Genomic DNA, 26,484 nt, shown 5'->3' on the forward strand with positions numbered 1-26,484 from the left:
CATGACCTGAAACAGCGACACAATAAGAAGTGACCTAGCCTAGAAAATTTGAATTACCTAAGTCAAAGAAATATTTCTTGGTTTTTTTTTTGCTTGACTACAGCCTATCTCTATGTCCGTTCGATATGGGATATTTAAGGCTTGGGATCATTCTGAATCACTTTTATATTGTCCTTGCTTTGCAGCGAGTATGTGTTGAAGTTTTAAATAGACAATAGGAAAAAATGCATGTTAAAAAAAGTAGTAACGAACATGTGCACATACTCTCAATCTTGTCTTTCCTAAAGTATCCCGTCTCATACTGAAACAATCTTCCAGTGTATCCTTAAAACATTCCCTCAATACCGTATGATTTCCTTCATTATGTAGTAGATAATAACAACAACAAACAAACACAGAGAGACAGAGATTGGATTGGTGGTTACCAGAGGGGAAGGGGGGAGGGAGGAGGGCGAAAGGGATAATTTGGCACAAGTGTGTGGTGATGGGTTGTAATTAGTATTTGGGTGGTGAACATGATGTAATCTATGCAGAAATAGAAGTATAATGATGTACACCTGAAATTTATACCATGTTATAAACCAATGTTACTGCAATAAACAAAAAATTAAAAAAAAAATGAAATAAAATAAAATGAATATCCATGTGGGGAAAAAAAAAAAACTCCTTCCCTCAGAAAGCCTTCGGCTACTTTTCTGAAGAAAACAAATAACAGTGGCTTGTCAGACTTTCGCAATTCCTTCCCTCCCCACCTACGCTCCTGTAGCCCCGTGCACCTCCCTTCAGTAGAGCATTCTTGCTGTGGGCTGTAATCACCTGCAGACATGGCTTCTGCTATTTTAAGAGCCCTCAGGTAAGAAAGCTTTGTATCTTCAGCCCCTAGCTCAGGGCCTGGCACTTGGGAAGTGGTCCCCAAATATTTACAGAATAGATGAATGGATGGATGAATGTGCCCTTATATTCCATTCCCCAATCTAATGTATTGTTGCCATTGCATTTCATTTCACTTGCTGAGTATTTTAATATTTCACGTTAATATCTGTCAGAGTTTGGAATGTCTGTCAGTAATTCGAACAGTACGTGGATCAGTTGTTGGCTGCTGTGAGTGATTGGGAAATCAGTTGGGTTGATGCAATTTGTACTTCTTACGACAAATTTGACAAAGTTGAACCATGTTTCTGTTTAGTGCCTTGCACCAGGTATTGCTGTGTGATGCTGGTACTTCTGTGAAAAACTAGCTATATTGTTTTCATGATATAGTATTTTAATATTGTTTTGTTTAGCTTCATAACTACAAAAGATATCTATGTATAATGAGAAATACTATTTATACCTATTACTTAAGTGGGAGCATCTTTCAAGCCCGGTGAATACATATTGATTAGCAATTTAAATTCTCGGGATTGCATGTAAGATACTTTTAGGCATCCAGCATCTTATGGGAGGGGGGAGTGTCAACAACTTGATCATGAAAGAATCTGCAGTTGCATCCCATTTTACTTTAAAAAACAACCACTAAATATGAATGAAAACAGAATGAAATTAAATACACTGGGATTGATATCGGGATATAGAATTATTTTTAACAAGTAAATTAGAACGTTGTACTTTGTTGTAGAAGAACAACTTGGGAAAACTAAAAAAAGTGTGATGCAGATACAGCCCCCTTTCCAAAGAAGACGGCCCACTCGCCTCCTGGAAATTGGAGCTCCGTTCTATCAGGACAATCAGCTGCAGGTGAAGGTCTACTGGAAAAAGACGGAAGGTGCGCAAATGCTCTTTGTGTATTCGTTATTTGCTTTGACTAGCACAATGATATAAAGGCAGTTGTGAAAAGGTCAAGGTCAGGCCACGGTATTGGTATTAAGGAAAACAGTAGCTGAACAAAACACTTCAATATTTTTTTTTTAATGCCTTGCTGTTCTGAAGTCTGAATGGGTTGCCCTCAATTCCCAGGAATCTGTATCACATTTTGAAATCAGTGACAGTTAACTGCTTAAATGTTATCATTTCAAGGATATTGACCTGTCTTCATTTCTTTCCTAGAAGGCTGATCTTGTCTCCAAAACACTCAAAACGTACAGTATTCTGCACTGTAAATTTTTGTTCTAAATTAATTTTTTATTAAAAAAAAGACCCATAACACAAATAATTTGGAAAATAGGAAAAAAAGTCACTTACCTGAGTATCATTTCATGGAAACAGCATTTTGGTGGATTTCCTTTCAGAAGTTTTCTAGGCATCTGTTCTTCACTCATTGTTACATATATATAATGTATAAATAATAAATATATATATACATATATAAATATATATGTGTATATATATACATATATAAATATATATACATATATATAATATGTATAAATTTATATATAAAATATATATAAAAAATATATATAAATATATATATATACATATATATAAATATATATGTGTATACATGCACACATATTTTCTATTATATGAGCATTCTATACTGTCAAGTATTTTTCGTAACATTTTTAAATCGCTGCCTTGTATGGGTACACCATAATATCATAGCATACATCTTTATTCCACTACAGTAAAACGTTTAGGTGCATTCAGAATCTCCATTTTATAATTAATACTGCAATGAACATTTATCCTTAGAATAAATTCTTTTTGTTGTTTTAATATTTATCTTTAAGATAAATTCCTTTTATTTGTTTTATTCTTTGAACGTTCATTTTGCTTTATTGAAATAGTACTTTTAGAATGATTTGACATACATTTTTATCTGTACCACTCCTATACATTTTAAAAACATTTTAAAACTCCTATACATTTAAAAGCAAAATAGGTTATTTCAAGAGTTCAGTTTCAAAAATTCTTCTGAAGTGCTATTTTACTCAGGATATCAGCCCATGTGCCATAAGGAATATTGGTGGTGGAGGTCTTCTTGTTCCATAATTTTTTTCCAAGCTGCTGACATCCATTCTGCAGCTAAAATAACATTACCATTAATATTAATGTTTTATTACTGTCATATGCTAATTAAAATTAAATTTCATTTATTCAATATTATTTATTAAATTTAAAATTATATGTTAATATAGCCATATTAATAAGTTTAATAATAGTTTTGTAATAAATATTAAATTATAAAATTTATTTGGTCTATTAGAATTGTATGTCAATATGATATATTAATATTAATAAAACATAGCATTTTATTAATATAATATTGAGACTGTAAACATCTAATATAATGAAATGAAAATGTATACATATAGAAACTGCAACCATATTAAGCATACAAGAGTAACCACCACCATCCTGACTTGTAAAATTGAACATTTGTTTTTCCTGCATTTGAAATTTAGAAGAATGGAATCATACAGTTTGTATTTGGCTTCTTGCAGTGAACATTATATAGGAAATGGGAAACTAATCCGTTCTGTCGCATGAAGCAATAATTCATCTATTTATGTTGCTGCATAGTAGTCCCTTATACACCTCGATTTATGTATCTTTTCAGCTGTTGATGGAGATTTGGTTTGTTCTAGTGATGGGCTTAGGAATAGTGCTGCTATAAACATTCTATGAATGTTCTTTTGGTGCACATATGTATTTTCTCCCGTGGAGGTGGAATTCTTATGTCATAGAGTATGTTGAGCTTTAGAGAATACTAACAGTTTTCCAAAGTGGTTGTACCAATTTACGTTCCCACCAGTGGGGTATGATAGTCTGTGCCACATTCTCTCCACCATGTGGAATATTCCATCTTTTTAAGTGTAGCCATTCTGTGTAATGGTAGCTTAGGGTTGTATTAACTTACATTTTTCTAATCACCAAGTGCTTGAGCACTTTTTCATAAGTTTATTGGCAATTGGATCTCCTCTTTTTCAAAGCACTCTTTAAACTGGTTAGCCAGTCTGTCCTGCAAGAGTTCTTTATATATTGAGTATATGCGTCATCTGCTGTTTTTGTGTATTATAAGTATTTTCTCCCACTCTGATCCACTCTTACCTGTTTTTACTTTCTTAATGTTTTTTAATTTTAGAGATGATCAATTCGTCATTTTGTTTCCTTTAGGTTTAGTGCTCTTCATGTCCTGTTTAAGAAGTCTTTGCTCATACGAGAGTCACAAAGATACTCTGTCTCCTAGAATCCATATTGTTTCACTTTCTCTCTTAGGCTGACTTTCACCCAGATTGATTTTTGTTGTAGGGGCCAATGTAGGGGGTCAATGTTCTTTTATTTTTCTTTGCCCCTTGATCTCCCACTGACCTAGCATCATTTATTGAAAAATGATTCTTTCCCCAAAGGTCTGTGGTGCCACCTTTGCCCTAAATCAAATATATATTTGCAAGTTAATTTTTAGACTTTCTATAGTCATTTGGCATATTTTTCCAACTTTGTGGCAATGTTATACTGTCTTAACTACTGTAAATTGATAAATATTTTTAATACTAGTCCTCCAGAGTTTTACTTCTTTTTCAAATTGTTTTGACTATTCTTGGCCCTTTGCATTTTTATATAAATATTAGCATTAGTTTGTCAATTTCCACAGAAACCTTCTGAGATCTTTATTGAGATTGCAATTAATCTATATGTCAATGACTGGAAAATTCACATCTTTAAAATCTATAAACATGACATACCACTTTACTCAGGTTTTAAAATTTTCTCTCCAACAGTGTTTTATAATATATCATGTAGAGGATATAATATCTTTTAATATGATTATTTCAAGGTATTTATGTTTATTTTAATCCTATTACAGATGGCATACTTTTTCCTCAATTTGATTTTCTAATTTTTTTGCTGGTATATATAAATGTTATATTTATATATTGACTGTGAACTCAACTATATTGTTATATTACTTGGTTCATTATAACATTTCATGTGATGATTCCTTTCCATTTTTCTATGAATGAATCATGTAGTCCTTAAATAATGAAAATTTTGTATTTTCCTTTCTAGATCTTTGACATTTTGCTTCTTTCCCTTGTCTTAACACTGGCTAAGACTTTCAGTATATGTTGACTAAAAGTGATGATTGCAGGCATGTTGTTTATTTCTTTTAAATGTTTTTGGCTTCTTTATTTCTCTTTACTCAAAAACAAAGATTAAACAGAAGCACTATTTTCTTTGTTTCTTGTTAGTTACTTGGTTGATCATTTACTAATAATTCACCAAAATATTTATATGGAAACAAGTTAACAGTATTTGCAGCTGAGAAAAGTCACTGTAAATAAGTATCTGTAAGGAGCTATTATATATAAAACATTGTAAGCTTGTAAAGTCATATTTGAACCAGAATAACATCGAGTTTAAGAATACAGTCTTTAAAACAAGATATATTTTGTCAACCATTGCCCAGGTCAACCATTCAACGACTGTGTGATGTTGGGCAAATCACTTAACCACTCAACATCTGAGTTTCTCCTCATAATGGGAATAATGACCCCACCTCATAGAGATGTTGGATAAAATAATGGGATCCATACACGTATGTGTGTGTGTTTGTGTGTGCGTGTACATAATGGACTTTATATATATATGTGAATATTTCCTTCTTGTATTTTTTCCAGCTTTATTGAGATACAATTGACATATAGCATTGTGCAAGTTGAAGGCATATGATGAGATGATATATGTGTTTACTGTGAAATGATTACCACAATAACGTTAGTTAACACCTCCAGGCATAATGCTTAATTGTAAGGTCTGTGAATATACCTTTTACCAGATGAACAAAATTGTAAGGGTTCTTCTGGGGCTTCCTGTGGGCGGAGCCATAAAGAGGGATCGGGGGCAGAGAAGAGGCAGGACCTCAGGAAAGAGGAAAGGGGCCTCTGAGCTAGAGGCTTCATGTTGCTTCGGAATTGACTTTCAGTGTTTCTCTCCTTCACAGACAACCAAGTGCAATGTTTAAAAAAATTATCCAATTTGCAATACAAATGCTATTAAACAAGTATCTTGTTAAATTTGGCACATGAAAAGGGATTGACCTTCATTGTACTACATCAGCAAGCAGGAATATGGTCAATATTCCCAGAGAATAATCATTTGAGCGCATGACTGCCGAGGAATCATGTTTGTCTTGCAGATCATTTATGAGTGTGTGTGTGTATGTACATATACATATATATAAACATTAAATAATCCTGGTGCTCAGGAGATAGCTATGTGGTAGAAATAAGGGTCTGAATAGTAAGTATACTACAGTACACTTGCAAAGTCTGCAAATGTTGGTTGATTTCCACCAGATCACAGAGCCATTGACTAAGGTACTAAGAACAAGTTGTGCTCTAACTAGAGTTTTGTATTTTTCCAAAAAGCCCTTTTCCTTAAGTTATATCCACCCCATTTCCCTTTTTATTTTAAATTTGAAAGCCAAATTAACATATAAAACACAGCCGAGCTTCATTATGCCGGAACACTTGGTAGAAGGAGACTGGAGGAAGCTTTGGGGAGTTCAAAGTAGAATGAGGTGGAGAGCCTGTGTGCCAAATGTACACCACATTTTTTCTCCTTCCAGAAGCCTTTTAGGCAGTTGCCATGTGACCCACAGAATCCCAAACCAGAGTTTCCCCTGACATTTATAAAACATGTGCACATTCATAATTATCACAAATGTAGGGAAGGAGATGCCTTTTAAATCAACACACAGTCCTACTATTACATGAATTCTGTGTAGACTGTGAGCTTGAGTTCTGTTTCTGTCATGGAAAAGGACAATTTGGCTGGATTTTCTGGACTTGTTGACTCTGTAAAGTTATACATTGTGTGCACCATATGCAACTCAATAGACCCATCTCAAGTGGTTTTAAAGTCTGTGACACATGGAGCTGAAAATTCTTGAATTATAATCAATTTCCACCAGTGGATACACTGAGTTGAATACCAAAAAGGACTGAGTGCTGGTGACAGATAAGGGTAGAGGAGAATCTCACTCACTAATCAAGACAAAATTGTAAGTAGCAATTGGTTCTTAGATGTCACATTTCCAAAAAGTGATGGTGGGCAGGATGTTGGTTTTGGACTTGGAGTTAGGAACTGAAAAACACAAATCTATTCATTTCCCTCGGAATTTCCCCGAGAGAGCTTCAATTTTTTTGTCTTATTTATTATGACACAGCATAGACTTTTGTAGGGAAATGAATCAAACATCAGATATCAGCCCTTCTCAACTTATTGCATAAGGTAGTTGGGTTACCATAGTGAAGGCTCTGGAAGAAGATAAATCTCTTCAACAGTGAATTTGCTGAACAAACGTTATTTGAAAAGGAATAGTTCACTTAGCTCATTTTATTATTCAGTAACTTTATTATTCTATTGACATCAGTTCATTTTTAATGTGTGATAATAGAATCCACAGTTGGCTGTTTTAGGTTTTTGGGCTTTAGACTTAGTGTTTTAGTCAATAAATATGAAAAATTAGCCCAGATAGAGAGAGAAAACATTCATCCACTTTGAGTAGAAATGTCTTAGACCTAGTAGGTGTTCAAAATTCTTATTTTAGTTCTACAGAATCAGAAAGTTCTGTCTTACAAAGCATTTTTGCAGTTATAAAGAGAACGAGGCATTAATCTATGATGGGATGCCATTCAACTAACATTTATTGAGCAACTATTACCTGCCAGGCACTATTTCTGGTGTTGGAGAAACTGCAAAAAAACAGAAAGTCCTGCCCTAATGGAGCTGGCATTCTCTAACGCCTGTCCAGACTTACACTCCTCCCCCCAGGGCTGTGAGTTCCCACTCTTTCTTGTGGTAGCTGTTGTTCTGTGGTTCCCCAAGTGACCTCCACCTCTCAGGGCTGTTACTTCAATAACCCCAGCGTTCTTGATCCTTAGACTTTTTGTGAATTTAGGTATTAACATTTAGTTAAAAATTTTGGAGCCCTTCATCTATGCCAGACACTGTGAGTTAGATATATCTGAGAAACAAATGAGATAGATACATCTAATTTTTGAAGCATATTGAAAGTAAATTTCAATATTTAAAAATACTTTTCAAATACTTTCTTTATAGTATAATTTATTTGTGAAAGGAAAGGCTTAAGTTCAAGACACAGATTAATGAGGCATTTAGCATAGAATTTTTATATATACCCCCTTAGGAAGTGTTTGATTTAACGATGCTGTTTTTAGTATTCTAGTTACAGATTGGGTCCTGCAGTCATATCCTAAAATACAAGTCCTTAGGATTTTAATAATTGGCAAGATGAAGCTAAAGACAAGATGTTTGTATAGGGGACTTCCATGGAAGCAAACATCACATCTATGAATTGATTTTTTCGAAGTTGAACTCAAATAACATATACAAGTATGGGCATTCTTTGTTGTGCTTTTGTGTGTGTGTGTGAGGAAGATTAGCTCTGAGCTAACATCTGTTGCCACTCCTCCCCTTTTTGCTGAGGAAGATTGGCCCTGGGCTAGCATCCGTACCCATCTTCCTCTACTTTATATGTGGGACGCCTGCCACAGCATGGCTTGATAAGCGGCGCATAGGTCCGTGCCCGGGATCTGAACCTGCGAACCCCAGGCCGCCAAAGCGGAGCATGTGAACCTAACCGATACACCACTAGGCCGGCCCCTGCATTTTTTAATAAATGTCCCCAACCTGGCCTTTTGGGAACACCATTAGAAAGACTTTGAGGAAACTTTTAATCTCAGTTTATTTAATGTTTTAGTTAGGTTTGAAAAGATTATCCTGGCTGCACCACGGAGGACCGATTTGAAATGGACTCTTGTGACTGTGGGACTTTCTGCTGAAAGTATATTGCAGGATGCCAAGAGAAAGCAGATGATACCCAGTAATGGGCTAGTGATGGCAAAGATGACGAGAAGTGAATGGACTGGAGAGATATTCAGCAGTTAAAATAGAGACAGGACTTAGTGATAGGTTGGAAATGAAGAGTGGCAGGGAAGGAAATGTGGAGAATGATATCTCAACTAGAGGCTGGTGGTGCCATTGACTGCAATAAGGGACAGTATTGGAGGAGCAGTTTGGGGTGGGTGCATATTTTGAGTTTGAAGTGCACTGGAGGCAGTGGAGAAAAGTAGGAGTTAACACAGTTTACCATGCACTACCATGCATGTTGTACACTGTGAAATACCAGGATGTGCCATTCATATACACTAGGAGGTGAATGCCCTCTCTTTCCTCCCACCAGAATTATGTAGTGCACAACCTACAAGACTGAAAGCAGTTGCCCTTGCATGGATCTCAGGATAGAGTTAGAAATAGAAATTTGAATCAGTAGAAATTACAGTCATGTACTGTGGATGAGATCCCTCTTTCTCTCTAGAGAGAATTTGGACTGAGAATGGAATAGAGAGGACTGGGACCTGGAATTGAAGATAACAAGACAAAGGGGCATGATCTGGCACAGAACATAGATAGTAAGTGCCCAGAGGGATTGGAGAAAATGGAGAGATTTGAGACAGAAGCCAAGGGGAGCAAGAGTTTCAAGAAGAAAGGGAGGGACGAGTGATGTCAGATATTGCAGAGACTGCAAGTAAGATGTTGAAAACTACCTTTTGTGTTGAGTGGCTTTGCAATGATTGCTGGTTAAATAAAATGATATAATTTGAACCACATCAGTCCAGTATCTTAGCACCAAAGTGTGAGGATTGGATTAAAGACAACAAATGAAAGTGTTGTGGAATTCCTTAGGCATTAAAAAAGGAAGCTACCTTATGCTACTGATTTGAAAATGAAAGGAGATACAGTCGATCCTCATTACTTATGAATTCTGTGTTTGTAATTCATCTACTCACTAAAATTTATTTGTAGCCCTCAAACCAATAGTTGTGACGCTTTTGCGGTCATTTGCAGAGATGCATATGCACAGAGTGGTGATAAGTTTGAGTACACCACACACACATTCTCAATTGAAGTTGGGCAAGGTGACACCCTCCCTTCTTATTTCAGGTCTCATACTGTCAACGAGTGTCCTTTGCATGGTCTATTTAATGTCTTGGTTTTTTTACTTTTTGCATTTTCTTGCTTTTCTGGGGGGATTTTGCTGTTTAAAATGGCCCCCAAGTGTAGTGCTGAAGTGCTGCCTAGTGTTTCTAAGCCTTCTAAGCAAGAAGGCTACTGTGTGGTTTACAGTTAAAACACGTGGTTAGGGCCAGCGTTGGTGGCCTAGTGGTTAAGTTTGGCGTACTCCGCTTCAACAGCCCAGGTTTGGTTCCCAGGTGCAGACCTACACCACTCATCTGGTGCTGTGGTGGCAGCTCACATAAAAATGAGGAAGATTGGGGGCCAGCCCAGTGGTGTAGTGGTTAAGTTCATGTGCTTAGCTTTGGCGGCCTGGGGTTTGCAGGTTCAGATCACGGTCGTGGACCTACACACCACTCATCAAGCCATGCCGTGGCAGTGTCCCACGTACAAAATAGAGGAAGTTTGGCACGGACGTTAGCTCAGGGACAATCTTCCTCAGGTAAAAAGAGGAAGATTGGCAGCAGATGCTAGCTCGGGGAATCTTCCTCAAGGGGGAAAAAATATGTAGTTAGATAAGCTTTGTTCAGGCGTGAGTCACAGGCTGTTGGCCGTGAGTTCAATGTGAATGAATCAACAATATGGTATGTCCCGGAAGAGGAAGAGGAAGTTTGCTGATTTATACTTGAGGCTGCTCTGTAAGGGGCTGGCATAGCATCGATAGTGGGTGATGAAGCTATGGCAAAGGTGAAAAAGTGGCTAAATTTGTCGTTCTTGAGGTGACGACTTATAATGAAAAAGTGGCTAAATTTGTGGTTCTTGAGATGATGACTTACAAAGAAAAGTATAGTAGACAGCATTGTTGTGAGGTTGAAAGCTAAAGAAATGTACAGTCACTCTACCCACGATCGTGAAAATGCTTTTAACTAGTGTTTTTATAAGGAAATCTGACACTTTAATCACTAATTTATAAGAAATATATGTTAAATAAGGTGCCTTTAAACAGAAACACACATAGAACAAGATGTATTGATTGGCTGACAAAAATGTTGTGACCAGAGGTTCACAAGAACCTAACCCTGCATTCCCTCTAGAAGTAATGACTCAGTATTCACTAATTCAGTGTTCACAGTGATTTTTATAAACCATAACTACTGTGAATAATGAGAATTGATTGTATAGACATCTATGCAAAATGCATGCCATTTTTTGATGAAGCTTAGAAAAACATGGACTGCTGTGTATGTGTTTGCGAATGTGACATGAAGGAATGCTTAAAAGACAACTTGTTCATTCAATCATGTTTTAGAGTGTAGGTTTTACTATCATTCAGGTTTGGGGGAGCCATCAGATCAGGAGACGACTGCAATTGAAATCATAGTTTGTTACTGACAGTTCCCAAGAGGAGGGGGCGTACCATGCCACACAGGGCCACACGAGGAAGCGCCGGCGTCGGCCAGGAGGCAGAGGGAGACGGGAAAACTGTGGGAAGGAGCTTGTATTGTGGCTTCTGTGGGAAGGAACAGGCAAGGCAGGGGGAGCAGGTTTAAGATTGGCTAGAGTGAATCATTTCAGCAGCCGCTGGGGCATAGGGGCTGCCTCTAGTTGCCTGGCCCGGGGTTGATTAGGGCAGGTGGGTGGTGGCCCTGAGTGCGAGAGCCTAATACAGGATGTGGTGGGGGTGTGGGCTCTGGATGAGCTGGTTTGCACTTGAAAGGCATGCTTGCGGGGGAGTAGTTTACTATCCCTAGGAAGGGGCAGTACCTCCAGGCTCAGCCGGGCCCCAAGATGTCAAAACATCAGAAATACAGAAAACAAAAAGTCGTGATTAGATAAAAGTCACCCTGAATGCGGGAAGGGCGATTTGAGGGCAGAAATCAAGGGTGTAGGTTTAGAAACGTTGAGTTTGGAAAACGTCTATGTGGGATAGGAAGTTGGGAGCACCAGCTGTTCAAGGGACTAGCGCAGGTGGAGGAAGGAATGTGGGAGCTGTCAGCAGGAACGTGATTTTGAAGGTCGTGAGAATGAATGGAATTAGTGATGGAGGTGGCACATAGAGAGAAGACAAGAAGGCCTTGAACGCAGGTATGGCAGCACTTAGAGCTGAAGGGAGGGATGGACCCGAGAGGGAGTGTCCGATGTGTCACTCCGAATGCCTCTTCTCACGAAAATATAATCATGTTGTAAAATATGTATAGGATTTTTAGGATACCCAGAGTCATCAGGTCTCAATTATACATCATACAATGGTATTATCGCAAACCGGGATCAATTCCCTGACTGTCCCTGCAAAGAATGCCAGTCACGCTCTGTTCCCAACTCTCGACTTCTGCACTTGCTGTTCTCTGTGGCTGGAACTGCGCTGTCCCAGACAGTAGCCACTAGCCACCTGTAGCGGTTTAAATTCTAATTGATTAAAATTTAGAATTTGATCCCTCAGTTGCACTAGCAATATTTCAGTTGCTTTAGACGGAGAAGTGACTAGGGGTCACCACATCCAGAATGTTTTCATCATGAGACAGCTCTCTTGGACAGCGGGGGCCCAGGACGCCCTGCCCACAGTCACCTGCATTGTCCCCTCCCCTTGCCAAACCTGCCCCAGTCTTTACTCAAAGTCAGCTTCTTCACGAGCTACGCCAGCCACCTTATTTAACGTTGTAACCCTTTGTCAATATACCTCCCCTCTCTTACCTTCCGTATTTAGTTGTAGCCTTATTACCTTCTAACCTGACATAGATCTTACTTATGTACTTTGTTTATTATCTGTCCAGCCCCATTGGTATTTAAGATCCAGGAGAGCAGCTGTTTCTGTTCTGTGCCTAGAACAGCTTCACGTGTTGAATGAAAGGATAGGAATTCACTCATTCATTGACTTCAAACTTAGATATAACATATAATTCTTTTCCAAAAAGAAAAACAAAAAGCCCTTGTTGTCTGCCTTGTCGAAGTGAAAACCTCCAGTAAGGGGTTCCTCTTAACTATATGCCGTTAGTGCCAGCTTGATATCTGTTTCTTTTCTCTGATTTGAAGTTCTTCTTTTCTTGTTCCAAAGTGCTCACGACAAATGCCCACTAGATCCACCCAATTTCATCAAAGAATTTTCCCCTGGGAAAATCTCCATCAAACTCTTGTCATGATCGCTTTGGGATGTGACATTAATCGCTGGCACAAATGTGCCTTTTCACACCCCTCAGACACACTGGGTGATTAGTAAACCTGAGACTGTCCAGACCGCCGTTCCCACACTCAGTCAGGTGCTTCTCGTCGTTTTGTCTTTTTTCCACCTGATTGCCCAAAGAAATGTTCAGAAAATATGCTGCTCCACCCAGGAATGCAAATGTTTTAAAGAGTCGGCGTTCTCGCCTCTCTCTCAGAGCACCTAGTCATAGCTCAGTAGGGACCAAATACTCTGAAACGCCAGGACGCACCGTGTATGGTTGGAGGGAAAGCGGTGTGTCCTGTGTCTTCTGATGAGGGAACGTCGTTACAGCAATACTCGAGAGGGAATAAAAGTGAATGGCCGATTCTTCAGGTTTAGGGAAAATGCTTCTCTTTTTGCGTGGGTTCAATAGCCTCTCTATCAGCTTTATCAGAAAAATGTAGGATTCAGAGATTTGGGATGATTCTCTCTTATAACATAGGAATTAAGAGATCTGCTAAGTGTTACCCTATCTTATAGAGATTGACTTATCATAGACACCAGGGCTAGGTTACTCTCCAGACATCCTTGGAGTCATTTTTCTGGGACTTTACTAATTATTTTTTCAATGTAGTTCTCATATTCAACATAGTTTTATTTTGGCAGTGAATTACTTCTTTCCCTGATTTTACTCTTAATAGTGAAACAACAATCAGAATTCTGCAAGACCTGTATGCCTCCTTTGGTTCACGTAGGCACTTTTGGATCACCTGCAGGATTTTATGTTCTTCCTTTCTATTCTCCCACATTTTAAGAACATCGAACTATGTGGAATGTGACTTCCAGACTGTTGTTTTTGTTTGTGCCTTTTGACACTCTAGATCCCCGTGTGAATCAATATCATGTACAGTGGTTTCCAGAAGTCTGTGCCCACAACCAAACTACTGGACTGGAGACGTCGTCTGGCATGACCCGGGTAAGCAGAGAGAGGGCAGACTGCTCCATTCTGAATAGTTTTTAGACTCATTTGATCTGTGTATAAAATTAGACACAAAGATGTGCACACTGTATGTCCAGTGATAACTCATTCTCACAAATCAGCTATTGAATAATTGACTAGATGAAAGCCAAACACATAACGGTCATCATGTTCCCTCACTCTGTCATCCATTCACAACGTTACATTGACAGCTTATTCTATTATCAACACATGGCAGGTCCTAAAATGTAGAGATTAAGGACAAGTTCTTAAGGAACTGCCCGATCAGAGGGGAAAAGCTTCTGAGTCTCTGTGTGTTTCATCTTCATTGGAAAAAAGTTTTGAGTTATTTTCTGAATTTTGACTTGGCACCACGATCTAAAGGTACCATTTTCCCAACGAATTACGACCCTGACTATCATTTAGCATCTCTCTTTGCGTTGGCTAACTACCACCAACTCGCCCAGTTACCGGAAGATACTATCTGTTCTGTACACCACGCACTGATGTTTTAAGAGATCATTAAATTCTTTGGAGATAGTAAGTCTGACTACATTACTCAAAACGTTATTCCAAATGTTTTGGGGTTCATGCATGAATTACAGAGTAGAATCAACAAGCCAACATAAAATGTTTTAGAGGACATCAAATTACACTCAGTGTTGATGACAGCAATTCATATGTAATATATCAGGACAGTATTAAAAAAATCTGAAGACATAGCCCCAAATGGACAAAATATTGATATATGGTATTTAACTAGAGCATTTTTCTTTTGAACATTTTGTAACGCAACAACTAGAATATTTTTAGGATTGTATCTGATCACGTAACTTTAAGATCGTCAGATAAAACAAGTCACTGGATTTGCAGAAATACACAACTTGGTACTGGATTTGACTCGTCCCAACTCATGTTCACCAAAGTTGGTCATTTTATTTATCCTTAAGCTCTTTCCAAAGTTTGTAGTCTTTAGTAAAAAAAAAAAAAAGAAAGATTTTTAAAAAGGGAAACCTACTTGAAAAGCAGAGAAAGAAATGAACAGAAGCAGAATTTATTAAATTTTTTATGGGCAAGGGGCAAGCCTGTTACTTGTATTACTTATATGTGCCTTGGAATCATGGAATCTGGCTTATTTTCAGGGGGCTGGCTGATCCTAGGCTTATTGTCTTTAGAAACTCTGAAGATGATGCTAACTCTTTACTAAGCATATGTAGTACGTCTGCTAGAAATGAGAATCAAAATCCTGAAAAGCACTCCACTAAGCTTAGAACTTCTCTGTTTCCTTTTTTTTTTCATTGATGAGGAAGATTGGCCCTGAGCTAACACCTGTTTCCAATCTTCCTCTTTTTGCTTGAGGAATAGTGGCCCTGAGCTAACATCTGTGCCCATCTTCCTCTATTTTGTAGGTGAGTCACTGCCACATGCATGGCTTCACAAGTGGTGTAGGTCTGTGCCCAGGATCCAAACCCACAAACCCGGGCCGCTGAAGCACAGTGCACCAAACTTAACCACTACACCACTAGGCCGGCCCCTGTTTCCATTTTTAAACAATTTTTAGACACACTTAATTTATTTTCATGCTATGATGGCGCATCCACTAATTCACCTGTTGCTACAGATGTCTGCCCTCTACGCCATAGAAAAGCATTCTTGAGATATCTGTGAAGCAGTGTCCTTCGTGGCTAACTCTAGATTCCAATATAGTCCCATAGAAAGTGCAGATAGTTTCCTAAAGGAAAGCGACTCGGACTCCCAAAGAGACACAGCAGGCTGGGGTTGCTTCCCGTGTGCTCCTTGGTGTTAGCTGTGCTCAGCTGAGTCTTCCTCATCTCCTTCCCTCTGCATGAGGGGCCGGGAGCTCTGCCACTTGTTCCCCTTTGTGGGTTTGCACATTTCCTGCTCCACCAACCACAGCGGCTTCTACTCCTGACTCAGGTGACTCGGAGGAGGACTTGAGCCTCTGTCTTGATTTTAAATCTTGTCTCACATTCTCCACTAATCCACGTTGCTGCCTGGCAGGGACCCCTGCCCTTCACCCAAAGGGTATTAAAGAAAGACGTACATGTATGCATCTTTCATACCTGTACATGCAGCTCTGATAACTATAAACTTGAATAGATAAGCATCATGAACAAAATATAAAAGAAACATGGTGACAAACCTGTTATAACCATAAATGTCCTCTTTCCATGTTAGTGTAAAACTATATTCTAAGCCTCTCATTCCTCAGCCATTTAGCCTGTTTTTCCTATTTATATTTAATAACAATGTTATGGCAGGAAGCAATAACAGCACTTCACAATGGGAAAAAGAAATACACTGCTAAAGAATATCTTCATTTTGTAAAAGACAAACTTATGTATAAACTAAGCCTGTGTCTCAGAGAAGCCTGAGTTAGCTTTTCTATATTTAAAAAAATTAGGTGGTGAAGGTTCGAGTTGGCTGCTTTGATGCGGAGTCACCAGGATCCTGTTTAATTCCAGAGGATGTCTCCCACGCCGTGGGAGTGGCCCACCATTGTAATTAATGAAAGCAGGGACAGTGTCTCCTTTGTACTTTTCATAAAAGCCATATTGCACACACTCCATGTACATAGAGGCAAATATCCTTTCGGAATATGGTTTCATCTCCTGCCAATTTTTTATCCCTAATGAGATTTATTGCTTGCATATTCTCTTTCTCTTGCTCTAGGAAAATTATATAATTCTTCAAGATCTGTCATTTTCCTGCAAATATAAGGTGACTGTCCAACCAACACGGCCGAAGGGCCTCTTGAAGGCAGAAACTGTTTTCTTTACGACTCCGCCCTGCTCTGCTCTCAAGGGGAAAAGCCACAAACATGTCAGCTGCCCTAGCGAAGCAGGTATGGTCTGACCTGAACTTGCAAGTGTGTGTCTGTGATATTGGCAACCCTTTGGAAACATTTAATTTAACATTTAATTTAATGAAAACTTTTCCAAACTGCATTTCACAACACCCTAAAACCTAAAAGTACCACTCTTTCTGAATTGTAAAATGGTGGCCCAGTTTTGGAGGGAATATATGTATGAATGTATGCATTATTTTAAAATTCTAACAGCATTGGAAGACGTCCTTTGCTGGCAATAATATCCCTTTAGAAATGAAGCCAAAGGTTTATATATATACTGCTTGTGCTTTGCCATACTTTATGTAAATTATTTATTTTTACCCCACCCCATTGCCACGTGAGTTATCTTTACACAATTTCTCAATTCCATGTCTTTACTTTCGACTCCCTTCTCCTGCTAAAGCCCCTTTCCTGCAGCAAGGACAACTATCCCTGGGCTTCTTAAATGCAGTCCCCTAAGCTCCTTTCAGTAACTTCTAAGACCTCTTCTAATAACTCCAGTGTCCACCCTTCTCATCTGTTCTTGAAGAAACGTCCAAGTCTTGCCAGACTGCAAAATTCTGTCTCCTCCTTCCATCCCCAAAGCAGGGCTCTAAAAATAATGCCCAAAGTCTTAAAAGCACTTAGCACAAAGTCACAATGATGATACTCTCGCTCAGGTACTATCCCCAGATATCTAAGAGGTGATTCTCTGAGCCTGTGCTTAAAGTCTGATGTCAAATTGCTTCTACCCTCCCCATAGGATGGCGGCCTAAAATTCCCCAGAGAGACATGAAACAGGTCCCACGTTCGCTGTTTCTCCAGTCACCTAACCCGGTTTTCATCTTCCCATCGCTCCAGGTCACGTTCTTTCCAAAGTGCTGGCCAAGCCCGAGAACCTTTCTGCTTCATTCGTTGTCCAGGGTGTGAACATCACGGGCCACTTTTCTTGGAAGATGGCCAAGGCCAACCTCTATCAGCCCATGACTGGCTTTCAAGTGACGTGGGCTGAGGTCACGACGGAGAGCAGACAGAACAGCTTACCCAACAGCATCATTTCACAGTCCCAGATACTGCCTTCTGTAGGTGCCAGCTTGGTCACCATGTCCGTGTTGCTCATATCCATCGCTCATGTGTAATTACCGTCAGAGTAGGAGATTTCTGTCATGCTGCGTGCTGTACTATTTAGTCTTACTTCTATATTTTCTTCTGAATGTGTTATTTTGCAAGTATCAACGACACATCACAAGTGTTATTGTGAACGGAATAAACCATCACCTAGATTAATCTTGGTTACTGGAGTCAGCTCTTCAACAGACCTTATCCTGTCTTATATGCAAGTGATTTAACAGTTTTCTTCTGTCCTTGTTAACCCCGTGTCCCTCTGGTCCATGTGGATATGCCCTGTTTGAAGTGTTAAATTGGAACAAAAAATAGCTAAAAGAAACTTGTTTTTTCTCTTCCTTTTTCCCCTTCAAATTTGGCTACAGCCCATAATGACTTGGCCTGTCTTCCAGGGTTTGAAAAAAAACCCATGTGTGGGCTTTTACCCTCTCTAAAAATGCCCTTAGAATATCCAACTCCTGTTACAAAAAGAAAAAAAAAACCAAAAACCTTAAATCCCAGAAGGGAAAATTCCATGGAATTAGAAAGTAGTTATTCTATGAATGTATTAAGTGTTATTGAATTTTGAGAAGAATGTGTTGGCATAAAAATAAACATTTTCAGTTACAGGCATTGACAGACATTGTGTTTTAAGGAAAACAGTTGGCTCATTTACTGAAATTTGGATTATCAAGAATTCACATCACAAGATGTGCAGATGAAAACCTTAAGCCATGGGAAAGTCTTATGTTAAGGAATAAAAAATGAAATCCCAAGGGTGAGCCCTGAGAACTGGCACCTCGGCAGATTCTAACACTGCCAAGGGTCTCGGGCTGCCAGGCATTGAGGTAGGTGCCGAGAGACTACACAGCAGAGAACTCTAGAAAATTAGGAGCAACATTCTGCACATTACACTGTGGTGTTAAAATGAACCAAACATGCATTTATACAATATTTTCATGTGGGGAAGAAATGGTCATAGAATATGTGTTCACTGTGTGTGTTGTTTTTGAAAGGTTATTGACCAGCATCTCCTGTTATGTAACTTCCTCAGGATCATTATGTCCTAACAGTGCCCAATCTGAGGCCATCCACCCTTTATCGCCTGGAAGTACAAGTGCTGACCACAGGAGGGGAAGGGCCCACCACAATCAAAACCTTCCGGACCCCTGACCTCCCGCCATCTTCAGCGCACAGTGAGTGCCAGGGCAGGAGGACCCCTGCCATGTCTCGTGGACAGAGGGAAAAGTCTTAGTGAAGAACTAAAATAAATAAATTATTATCAATTCCTATGAAATAGGGAATTCTCTTTACCTGAAATTCTTCCTCCCCATTTATATCTACTTATTGGATTTTATTCTAGCTACTGTTAGCATAAATTGTATGGTTGATGCTGAATTCCTCCCTTCCTCCCTCCACCTCTCCATCCCTCCCTCCATCCTTCCCTCCGTCCATCCATCCATCCCTCTCTCCCACCATCCTTCCCTCCATCCATCCGTCCATCTGTCTCTCCCTCTATCCTTCCCTCCCTCCATCTGTCCCTCCCTCCATCCATCCCTTCCTCCATCCATCCATCCCTCCCTCCCTCCTTCCTTTCTTTTCTTCCATTTATTTTCTATGTAATGCATGTTTTTTCCTTGTCTTTTAAACTGTAAATACATATGGGGAAAAAAAATCTATAATCTCATATCAATCTGAAATTTTTCTTAAAAATTAAGATTTTCAAATATGACAATATAGGAAATAATATTTTGCTAAGGAGCTTATCTTCCTATTATGTATATTTTACTCTAATATATTACATGAATTTTCTTTATAATATGACCCCAGTCAATCTACTTGATTTATTGCTAAATCAAGTAAAATTTTTAAAAAATTGTCACCTACAGTTTCAAAACAATGAGCCTCTTGCTGAATTTTAAATTACATACTTTATTTTTTTTCCAGCTTAAACTTAAAAAACAGTCTAAAGGTTTGTGTGTTGATAAGAAAATTGAAAAGCAATCCTAGTTTTACCTCTGGTTTTTTAAAATGATGGCTCAAATTTGCCCCACTAACTTTTTATGCTTAGAATGTAAAGAAAAGCAAACACTTTCACAATGGGGGAGCCTTCTGGCCCCTTGTGTTTGTAAGGGTTGGCTGAATGCTTTCCTGATATTCCTCCATTGAAATTCTATTCAATAAAAGTGTCTCTTAATTTTTAAAGTTTTTTGAGGAAATAAATGGGATTATGGCTTGCTTAAATAATTGTAAGCTTAAGGAAAGGAGTTTGTCTTCTTTCTCTTGTGTTTTTATAGTTTTAAGGGGGGAGCAGAGGAGGGAAGAAGGGAAAAGCTGGGAAGGTAGAGAGAGAGAAGAGAGAGAATGAATGTCTGCACCTTCAGACTCAGAATAGGAAAGACATGGATATGGGAGGGAACCTTTGCCTGGCTCTAATGCCCGCTCTACAAATAAATGCAATCCTGCTGTTTATTGGGGATGTATAAAGCCAAATGACTGATATCTATGTCACTTCTTAGGACCCCATCTCAAACATCGCCATCCACATCATTACAAGCCTTCTCCAGAAAGATACTAAACTGCTCAAAAAGATGTTCAGAAATGCAACGAATGGCATGTGTCAGCTTGTCTGCCTTCAAGGACAGGACGGGGGCACTTGCAGAAGCAGTAGGTCTCCCCGCGGGACTCTCCTCTCCCCTGCGACTTTAGTGCACTGAGTACTTCTGTCAACCTCTGACGTATCTGGAAACGAGTGACTAATAGTGAGCTAGTGAAGATGGGCACCAGCTTCCTACGAGACAATGAACAATAGGCCTGTTTAACTGCAAATTCCGTCTCCACATCTGGTTTTGCTAATCTCTATTGAATTATTGCTGAACTGAGAGTTCCCTGATTTTGGAGCAGCAAATTCTCAAAGCAAATTAGTGTAACAAATACACAGTTTATACACGCATGAAGCATAAAGTTAATGGATAAAACCTATTTTTTATTAAATGATTGATTTGATTTGCAAAATCAACTAAGATTATACAGTTTATAGGCCCTATTTATTCAGATCTTTCAAAAGATGATTTTTATCACATGTGATTTTTAACTGAAAATTTGTAACCTGAAATATAGTCATTAAATCTAAAAATGCTCCCACTTTAAACACCTAAGCTTCATTTTATACAAAAGACAAGCGAGAGTCCAATCTGTATATTACAATTTGTGAAAGGCGTCCACAGCCAGAAGGAGTCAGTGAATTGAGCTGCTATCCAGATTTTGCCTTGGAGAAATTTAAATTCTTTCCCAGGAATCCTTTTTAATATTTCAAACTATAATATAAGAGATTTTCCAGATATATTATCTTATTTATATTTCCCTTAATGTGGAAAACAGCTGCCGATATGCTTTGTTTCACTATCATCATGAATCTAAAAATTTACAAAGCTTCTTGCCTAAAATGACAGAATCTCAACTATTGAATATTTCCAAATCTTCCCTGAGATTTGCCTTTTCCTTATCAAAGTAAGCTATTTGTGTGCTAGAATATTCTGAGTAGTGTAAAAAAGGGGCTTTGATTGATAGAGAAGGACAGCAGTTTGCTTTTGAAGAAACTTTCCTCTTTCCAAGTTATTATATCCTGTTGTTTGGAAAATTTCCCAGGCTCCAAACTCCACCCTTATAGCATGAACTCAAGTCAAAACAAGTTATCAATATATGGTGTTGCAGCGTCTATGGGGCAACTTGAACACAGAATGTTTGGTTTAATATCGTTTTTTCTTGAGGAATGCCCATATGTATGTTCAAAATATGCATATATGTGTGTGTCTGTTTACTTGTAAGTGTGTGTGTGTGTATATATATATATATATATACACACATACATATACGTGCATTACCTTGAGCATGAATAACTGAAGAAGTTGCTTTCACAGCTCACCAATGGTGGATAAAGATACAGTTCTTCTGAGGGTCATAGGATAATATATTTTCCCCATCAATGGTGATTCTATGAGGAAAGAGCAATTTATCAAAATTAAACATTTTTTTTAAAAGGCTTCCTCATCTCCTTCTCTACATGAGTAAAAAGGGGAAATTTTCAGCACCGTTAGTCTTGGGTTTGATGATGGGACTTGTGATTTTGTTGTGTTTTCTGAAAGCCTGCAGGTGCCCTGACCCCTCCTGGAAATAGTGGACAACCCAGGACTCCTTCATTCATGGGGTTTCATGACAGTTTCTAAAAGCAGATGCAATAGAAAAGGGAGAGAAACTGTTTTTATTATGATAGCGATGCATTTCTTTAGGAAATACAGCCTAAAAGCGTGGATACCTGAATAGATTTTGAAAACTGTCTCCTGTGTGTTAAAATATTTAAAAAGTGGATAACACAGGCAGTGTTTTGCAGCTTTGTACAAGTGACATAAATTGGAAATCTCAGAATGGAAGTTCGTGCTGGTTCCGGATGGTTTTCTGCGGCCCCTGATGTGGTCTCAGATGGACTTATTGCATTGTGTTCTGAAGTCACTGGGTTCCAAGAAGGATATATTTTGAATGGAGAGAACAGGAAACAGGCTTCATTAAAAACACCCCCGCCCTTGAGCAGACACCATAGAGCTCTTCTCTGAAACTGTGATTGATTTCAGTGCCATTACCAGCATCTGAATTTCAAATTCTTAAAATTTAAAAAATTAAGACTTCTAATTATTGGCTGCAAGTTTATCTTTTACCTTAATTTGTCATGAAGAAATCCTAGTATTTGCGCCAGCAAATTTTTATACCATTGTATAGTTTAAAATGCAGGAATATATACACAGAAACAAAATATTATTATTATATGTTTAATTTTATAAAATTTAATTATGTTTCTTTTGTCTGGGTAATAGACATTGAGCAAATATATTTTTAGTTCCATGAAGGTTCTGAAGCTTACGCCTTCCTTAAAAAATCTAAAGCAACTCTGAGGAGCCTCTAATTTTGCTATAATAATTTAAACTTTATTAGTATTATTGGAAGAAAAATGCTATTAATTAGGCAATAAAAGAAACATGAGTTTTTCTTTTATGAATTTAAATAATATCCAATAATATTCAAATGAACAAAAATATAATTACAACTTTTTGATTTTTAAAAATTTGGGTGCCCTTATAAAGAGATAAAATCTATGTTTTTATAGAAAAACATAGTTGTAGTGGCTAATTCTCTAATATGTTTTATTGAAATTAGATGCATTTCTCTCATGTGAGAAAAAATATATTCAGTGATAGTATTTACTCTTTAAAAACTTGAGCTCATCAAAACTATGAAGTCATCAAATCTAGATGGCAATCTCGATATGCATTGCAGTTATACGCATGCTCTTCATTTACAACATTTGCTCTCTGATGGTGAATTTATCTGTGCTACATGCTTTTTCTATGTGGAACTCTATGGAGTGATTTTATAAATGAACAAGTGTTCTTTCAAGTCAATCATTGTTTGAATATGACATATTAGAGAGCATAAAGTTTATGACAGATAATTATTTGGAATGTTTGTTAAACAAAGTTCAAAGTTTAAAAATACATCTATATCCTAGAAACCTAAACAAACCTGTAACCAAGTCTATGGACCAGGGTTTCTCCATCTGGGCACTGTTGACTTTGGGGCTGGACCATTCTTTATGGTGGGGGCTGTCCTGTGCACTGTGGGGTGGTGAGCAGCATCCCTGGTCTCCACCCACTAGATGCCAGGAGTACGTCCCCCGAGGTGTGACAACCAGAAATTCTCCAGACATTGCCACCTACCCCCTGGGGGATGAAGTCACCCCCTGTTCAGAATCACTGCATCGTAGAGGGATCTTTACTGAATAGATGAGAATTTAGCCTGTATAAGGAACCAGGTCAATTACAAGAGTAAGCCCCGGGACTGAGGAATAGCTGGGAGGTTATTACATTTGACTTCAAAGCCCTAAATTCTGTCTTTTATGTCCACTGAAAAACTTGTTTAAAAGACTGAATTCTGACTTGTGTCTGTATCATGCAAGTACAGGTATTAATTTTGTCCTACATGTCAGCCAACGTCATTTGTGATAATGACATGTTTATTTAATGCCCTTAAAGGTACCACGGATTTCCTCAACTTGACTGATTCCCATAATTGCAAATATCTCTAAATCTCATTACACAAACTTTCACATTTAACCAGAACACAAAAGCTAAATATCTGTGCATGTACTTTGAAATCCATCTAAAATATAAATAAATGCATAAAGGTGGTGACTCTTAACTTTGGTTTTGCATGGCCAGACTCAGTTTCTTACCTCTGTTGAGTATTTTAGCAAGTTTTACAATTTACGGAGTGATTAACAGAGGTCTCTATGTAAAGTTGTTATTTTTCCTTTACGTAATGATATTGTAGTGCGTGGATAACAGAAGCTCTACCTTCTCATCCAGATGGTCTCTAGAAATCATGTCCCTTATAGTGGTCACTTAAAGTCAATATTTATTTATGTATGTAATAAAAAAATGATTTTTGTGTGTGTGTGTCATGTTATTTAGAGAAAAATAATCTTGTAAAAAAAAGCATTTTGTAAAAAACAAAAAAGTATTGTAAATAGTCTGATATCCTGTGACTCGTTATTTTCATGTTAGAGTTTGTACATACTGATTCAGTAATAAAGTATCCTTAAACCTGCCTAATGGACTAGGCTCATTTATTTCCTTAAAAAAAAAAAAGGTTTTTTTTCATTAAGAAGAAAAATTTGCAGTTTCCTATGCTGCCACAGAGATTCAAAACCCTAACTTTGTGTCAGTATGAATGGAATTCAAGGTCTGGTAAATGTAAGAAGAGCACTTCACCCTAATGAAAGTATTCGAGTTTGACAATCAACACTTCAGAGTTCTGTCATCGTATTTACAACTGTTGTTCCTGATGGTTTGGGCAGCATTTTTTTTTGATGAGGAAGATTTTCCCTGAGCTAACATCTGTTGCAAATCTTCCTCTTTTTGCTTGAGGAAGATTGGCCCTAAGCTAATATCTGTGCCCATCTTTCTCTGTTTTGTCTGTGGGATGCTGCCACAGCATGGCTTGATGAGTGGTGTGTAGGTCTGCGCCTGGGATCTGAACCTGCAAACCCTGGGCCACCGAAGTGGAGCATGTGAACTTAACCACTACACCACCAGGCTGGCCCCTTGGGTGGCCTTTTTGATCAATAGTCTATAATTTTAAATTGCCCCCTCCAGGATGTATCCATAAAATGCTAGGTATATGTAGTGCTAATAAACATTCATTCGTATCTCTGATTTTCAACAGCGCACACTGTGTTGAAGGCTTCAAGTCTCCAATATCCGAGAAGAGTTTTGAGAAGTTAGTACATTTCCCGCTTAGACATGCAGTGGACCCGTAGCATGTCTACTGACGCATGAGAAGAATGCTGTTCCATAAAGCATGGAAATCAGGTGGTGTTATCCAGGAGAACCTGGGTCATCTTCTTCTCCATAAAACCACCTATTATTTATTTATACATTTAGTCAACAAACATTTCCATAGTTTCATATGTGCCTGGTCCCGTTCTAGAGGTCGATATTGACTAAGAAAGACAAGCTCCCTGTTTTCATAAGTTCTTCATTCTAGTGGGAAGAGATGGATGATAAATAAGAAATAATAATAACTGTGAGAAACCAGGTGGTGCTAAGTGCTGTGCTGAAGAGTAAACAGCATTGCATTAGGGAATGGCCACGAGGCTCCTAAAGTGTGAGGAAGTCAGCCAAGACTCCCTGGTGGGCTTGACAGTTCAGCTAAGACCTGAACGATGGAAAAAGCCAATGTGTGATGGATGGGGGGCGGGCGGGGGGCGGGCGGGCGTCTGCACCGGGACATGAGGGAGCTCAAAGGCAGTGAGATGTCTTGTCAGAGAGGGCCAGGATAAAAATTTCGAAATCTAGTGACGATTTTTAAAGAACACTGGCTGCTTGTAGGTAGAAAGGATTGTGAAAGACAAATGTGGGGGCAGAAGATCAAGCAGGAGACCGTGGCCTTTGTCCAGGTAAAGACCAGGTAGCGGATTAAAATGCAGTGGTCATGGCAGATGTGGAAAGAAACAAACAGACAGACTGAGGATAGTTTTGGAAGCTGAGTTGATGAGACTTGTATGTGGTGTGAGCCAAAGGCAGAAATAAAAATGCCTCTTAGGTTTGAGGTTGGGTTTACTGAGCATCTTCTGGGGCAACTTAGCTTTCCTTTCCTGTTTTGTAATCTCTCTAAAGATGATGAAATTTCCCTGCCAAAAATTACTTAAAAGTTTATTGCTTTGTGTTCCTTTATAATCAGAGGCCATTACATCTAGAGGTAGTGTTCTGTTCGGCGCTAAGTAATTTTCAAACAATAGTGATAGATTAAGAACAATATTAACAATATCACCTAAGAATCCAGACACAAAGGTCACATATTGTATGATTGCATTTTTATTAAATGTCCAGAAGACGTAACTCCACAGAGACAGAAAGCAGATTGGTGGTTGCT

At 38.4% G+C, this 26,484-nt stretch overlaps 1 protein-coding gene across 3 annotated transcripts in view; it reads left to right on the forward strand.

Moving 5' to 3' along the window:
- ANOS1 (anosmin 1) overlaps positions 1–24,657 on the forward strand; it is a 189,651-nt gene extending 164,994 nt beyond the window's left edge. For 2 of the 3 annotated variants that reach the window (XM_004440765.3, XM_087426606.1), the window contains exons 9-14: positions 1,619–1,765; positions 13,948–14,042; positions 16,740–16,911; positions 17,758–17,978; positions 19,055–19,196; positions 20,520–24,657. In XM_004440765.3, the coding sequence (XP_004440822.2) occupies positions 1,619–1,765; positions 13,948–14,042; positions 16,740–16,911; positions 17,758–17,978; positions 19,055–19,196; positions 20,520–20,578 (836 nt within the window). In that variant the 3' untranslated portion in view covers positions 20,579–24,657. The remainder of the gene's footprint in view (positions 1–1,618; positions 1,766–13,947; positions 14,043–16,739; positions 16,912–17,757; positions 17,979–19,054; positions 19,197–20,519) is intronic. The other variant, XM_087426605.1, reaches the window with a different exon arrangement.
- Positions 24,658–26,484: the final 1,827 nt, after the last annotated feature.

This window comes from Ceratotherium simum, chromosome X (assembly GCF_057802395.1).
Source record: "Ceratotherium simum simum isolate JZ-2026a chromosome X, ASM5780239v1, whole genome shotgun sequence".
NCBI lineage: Eukaryota > Metazoa > Chordata > Mammalia > Perissodactyla > Rhinocerotidae > Ceratotherium > Ceratotherium simum.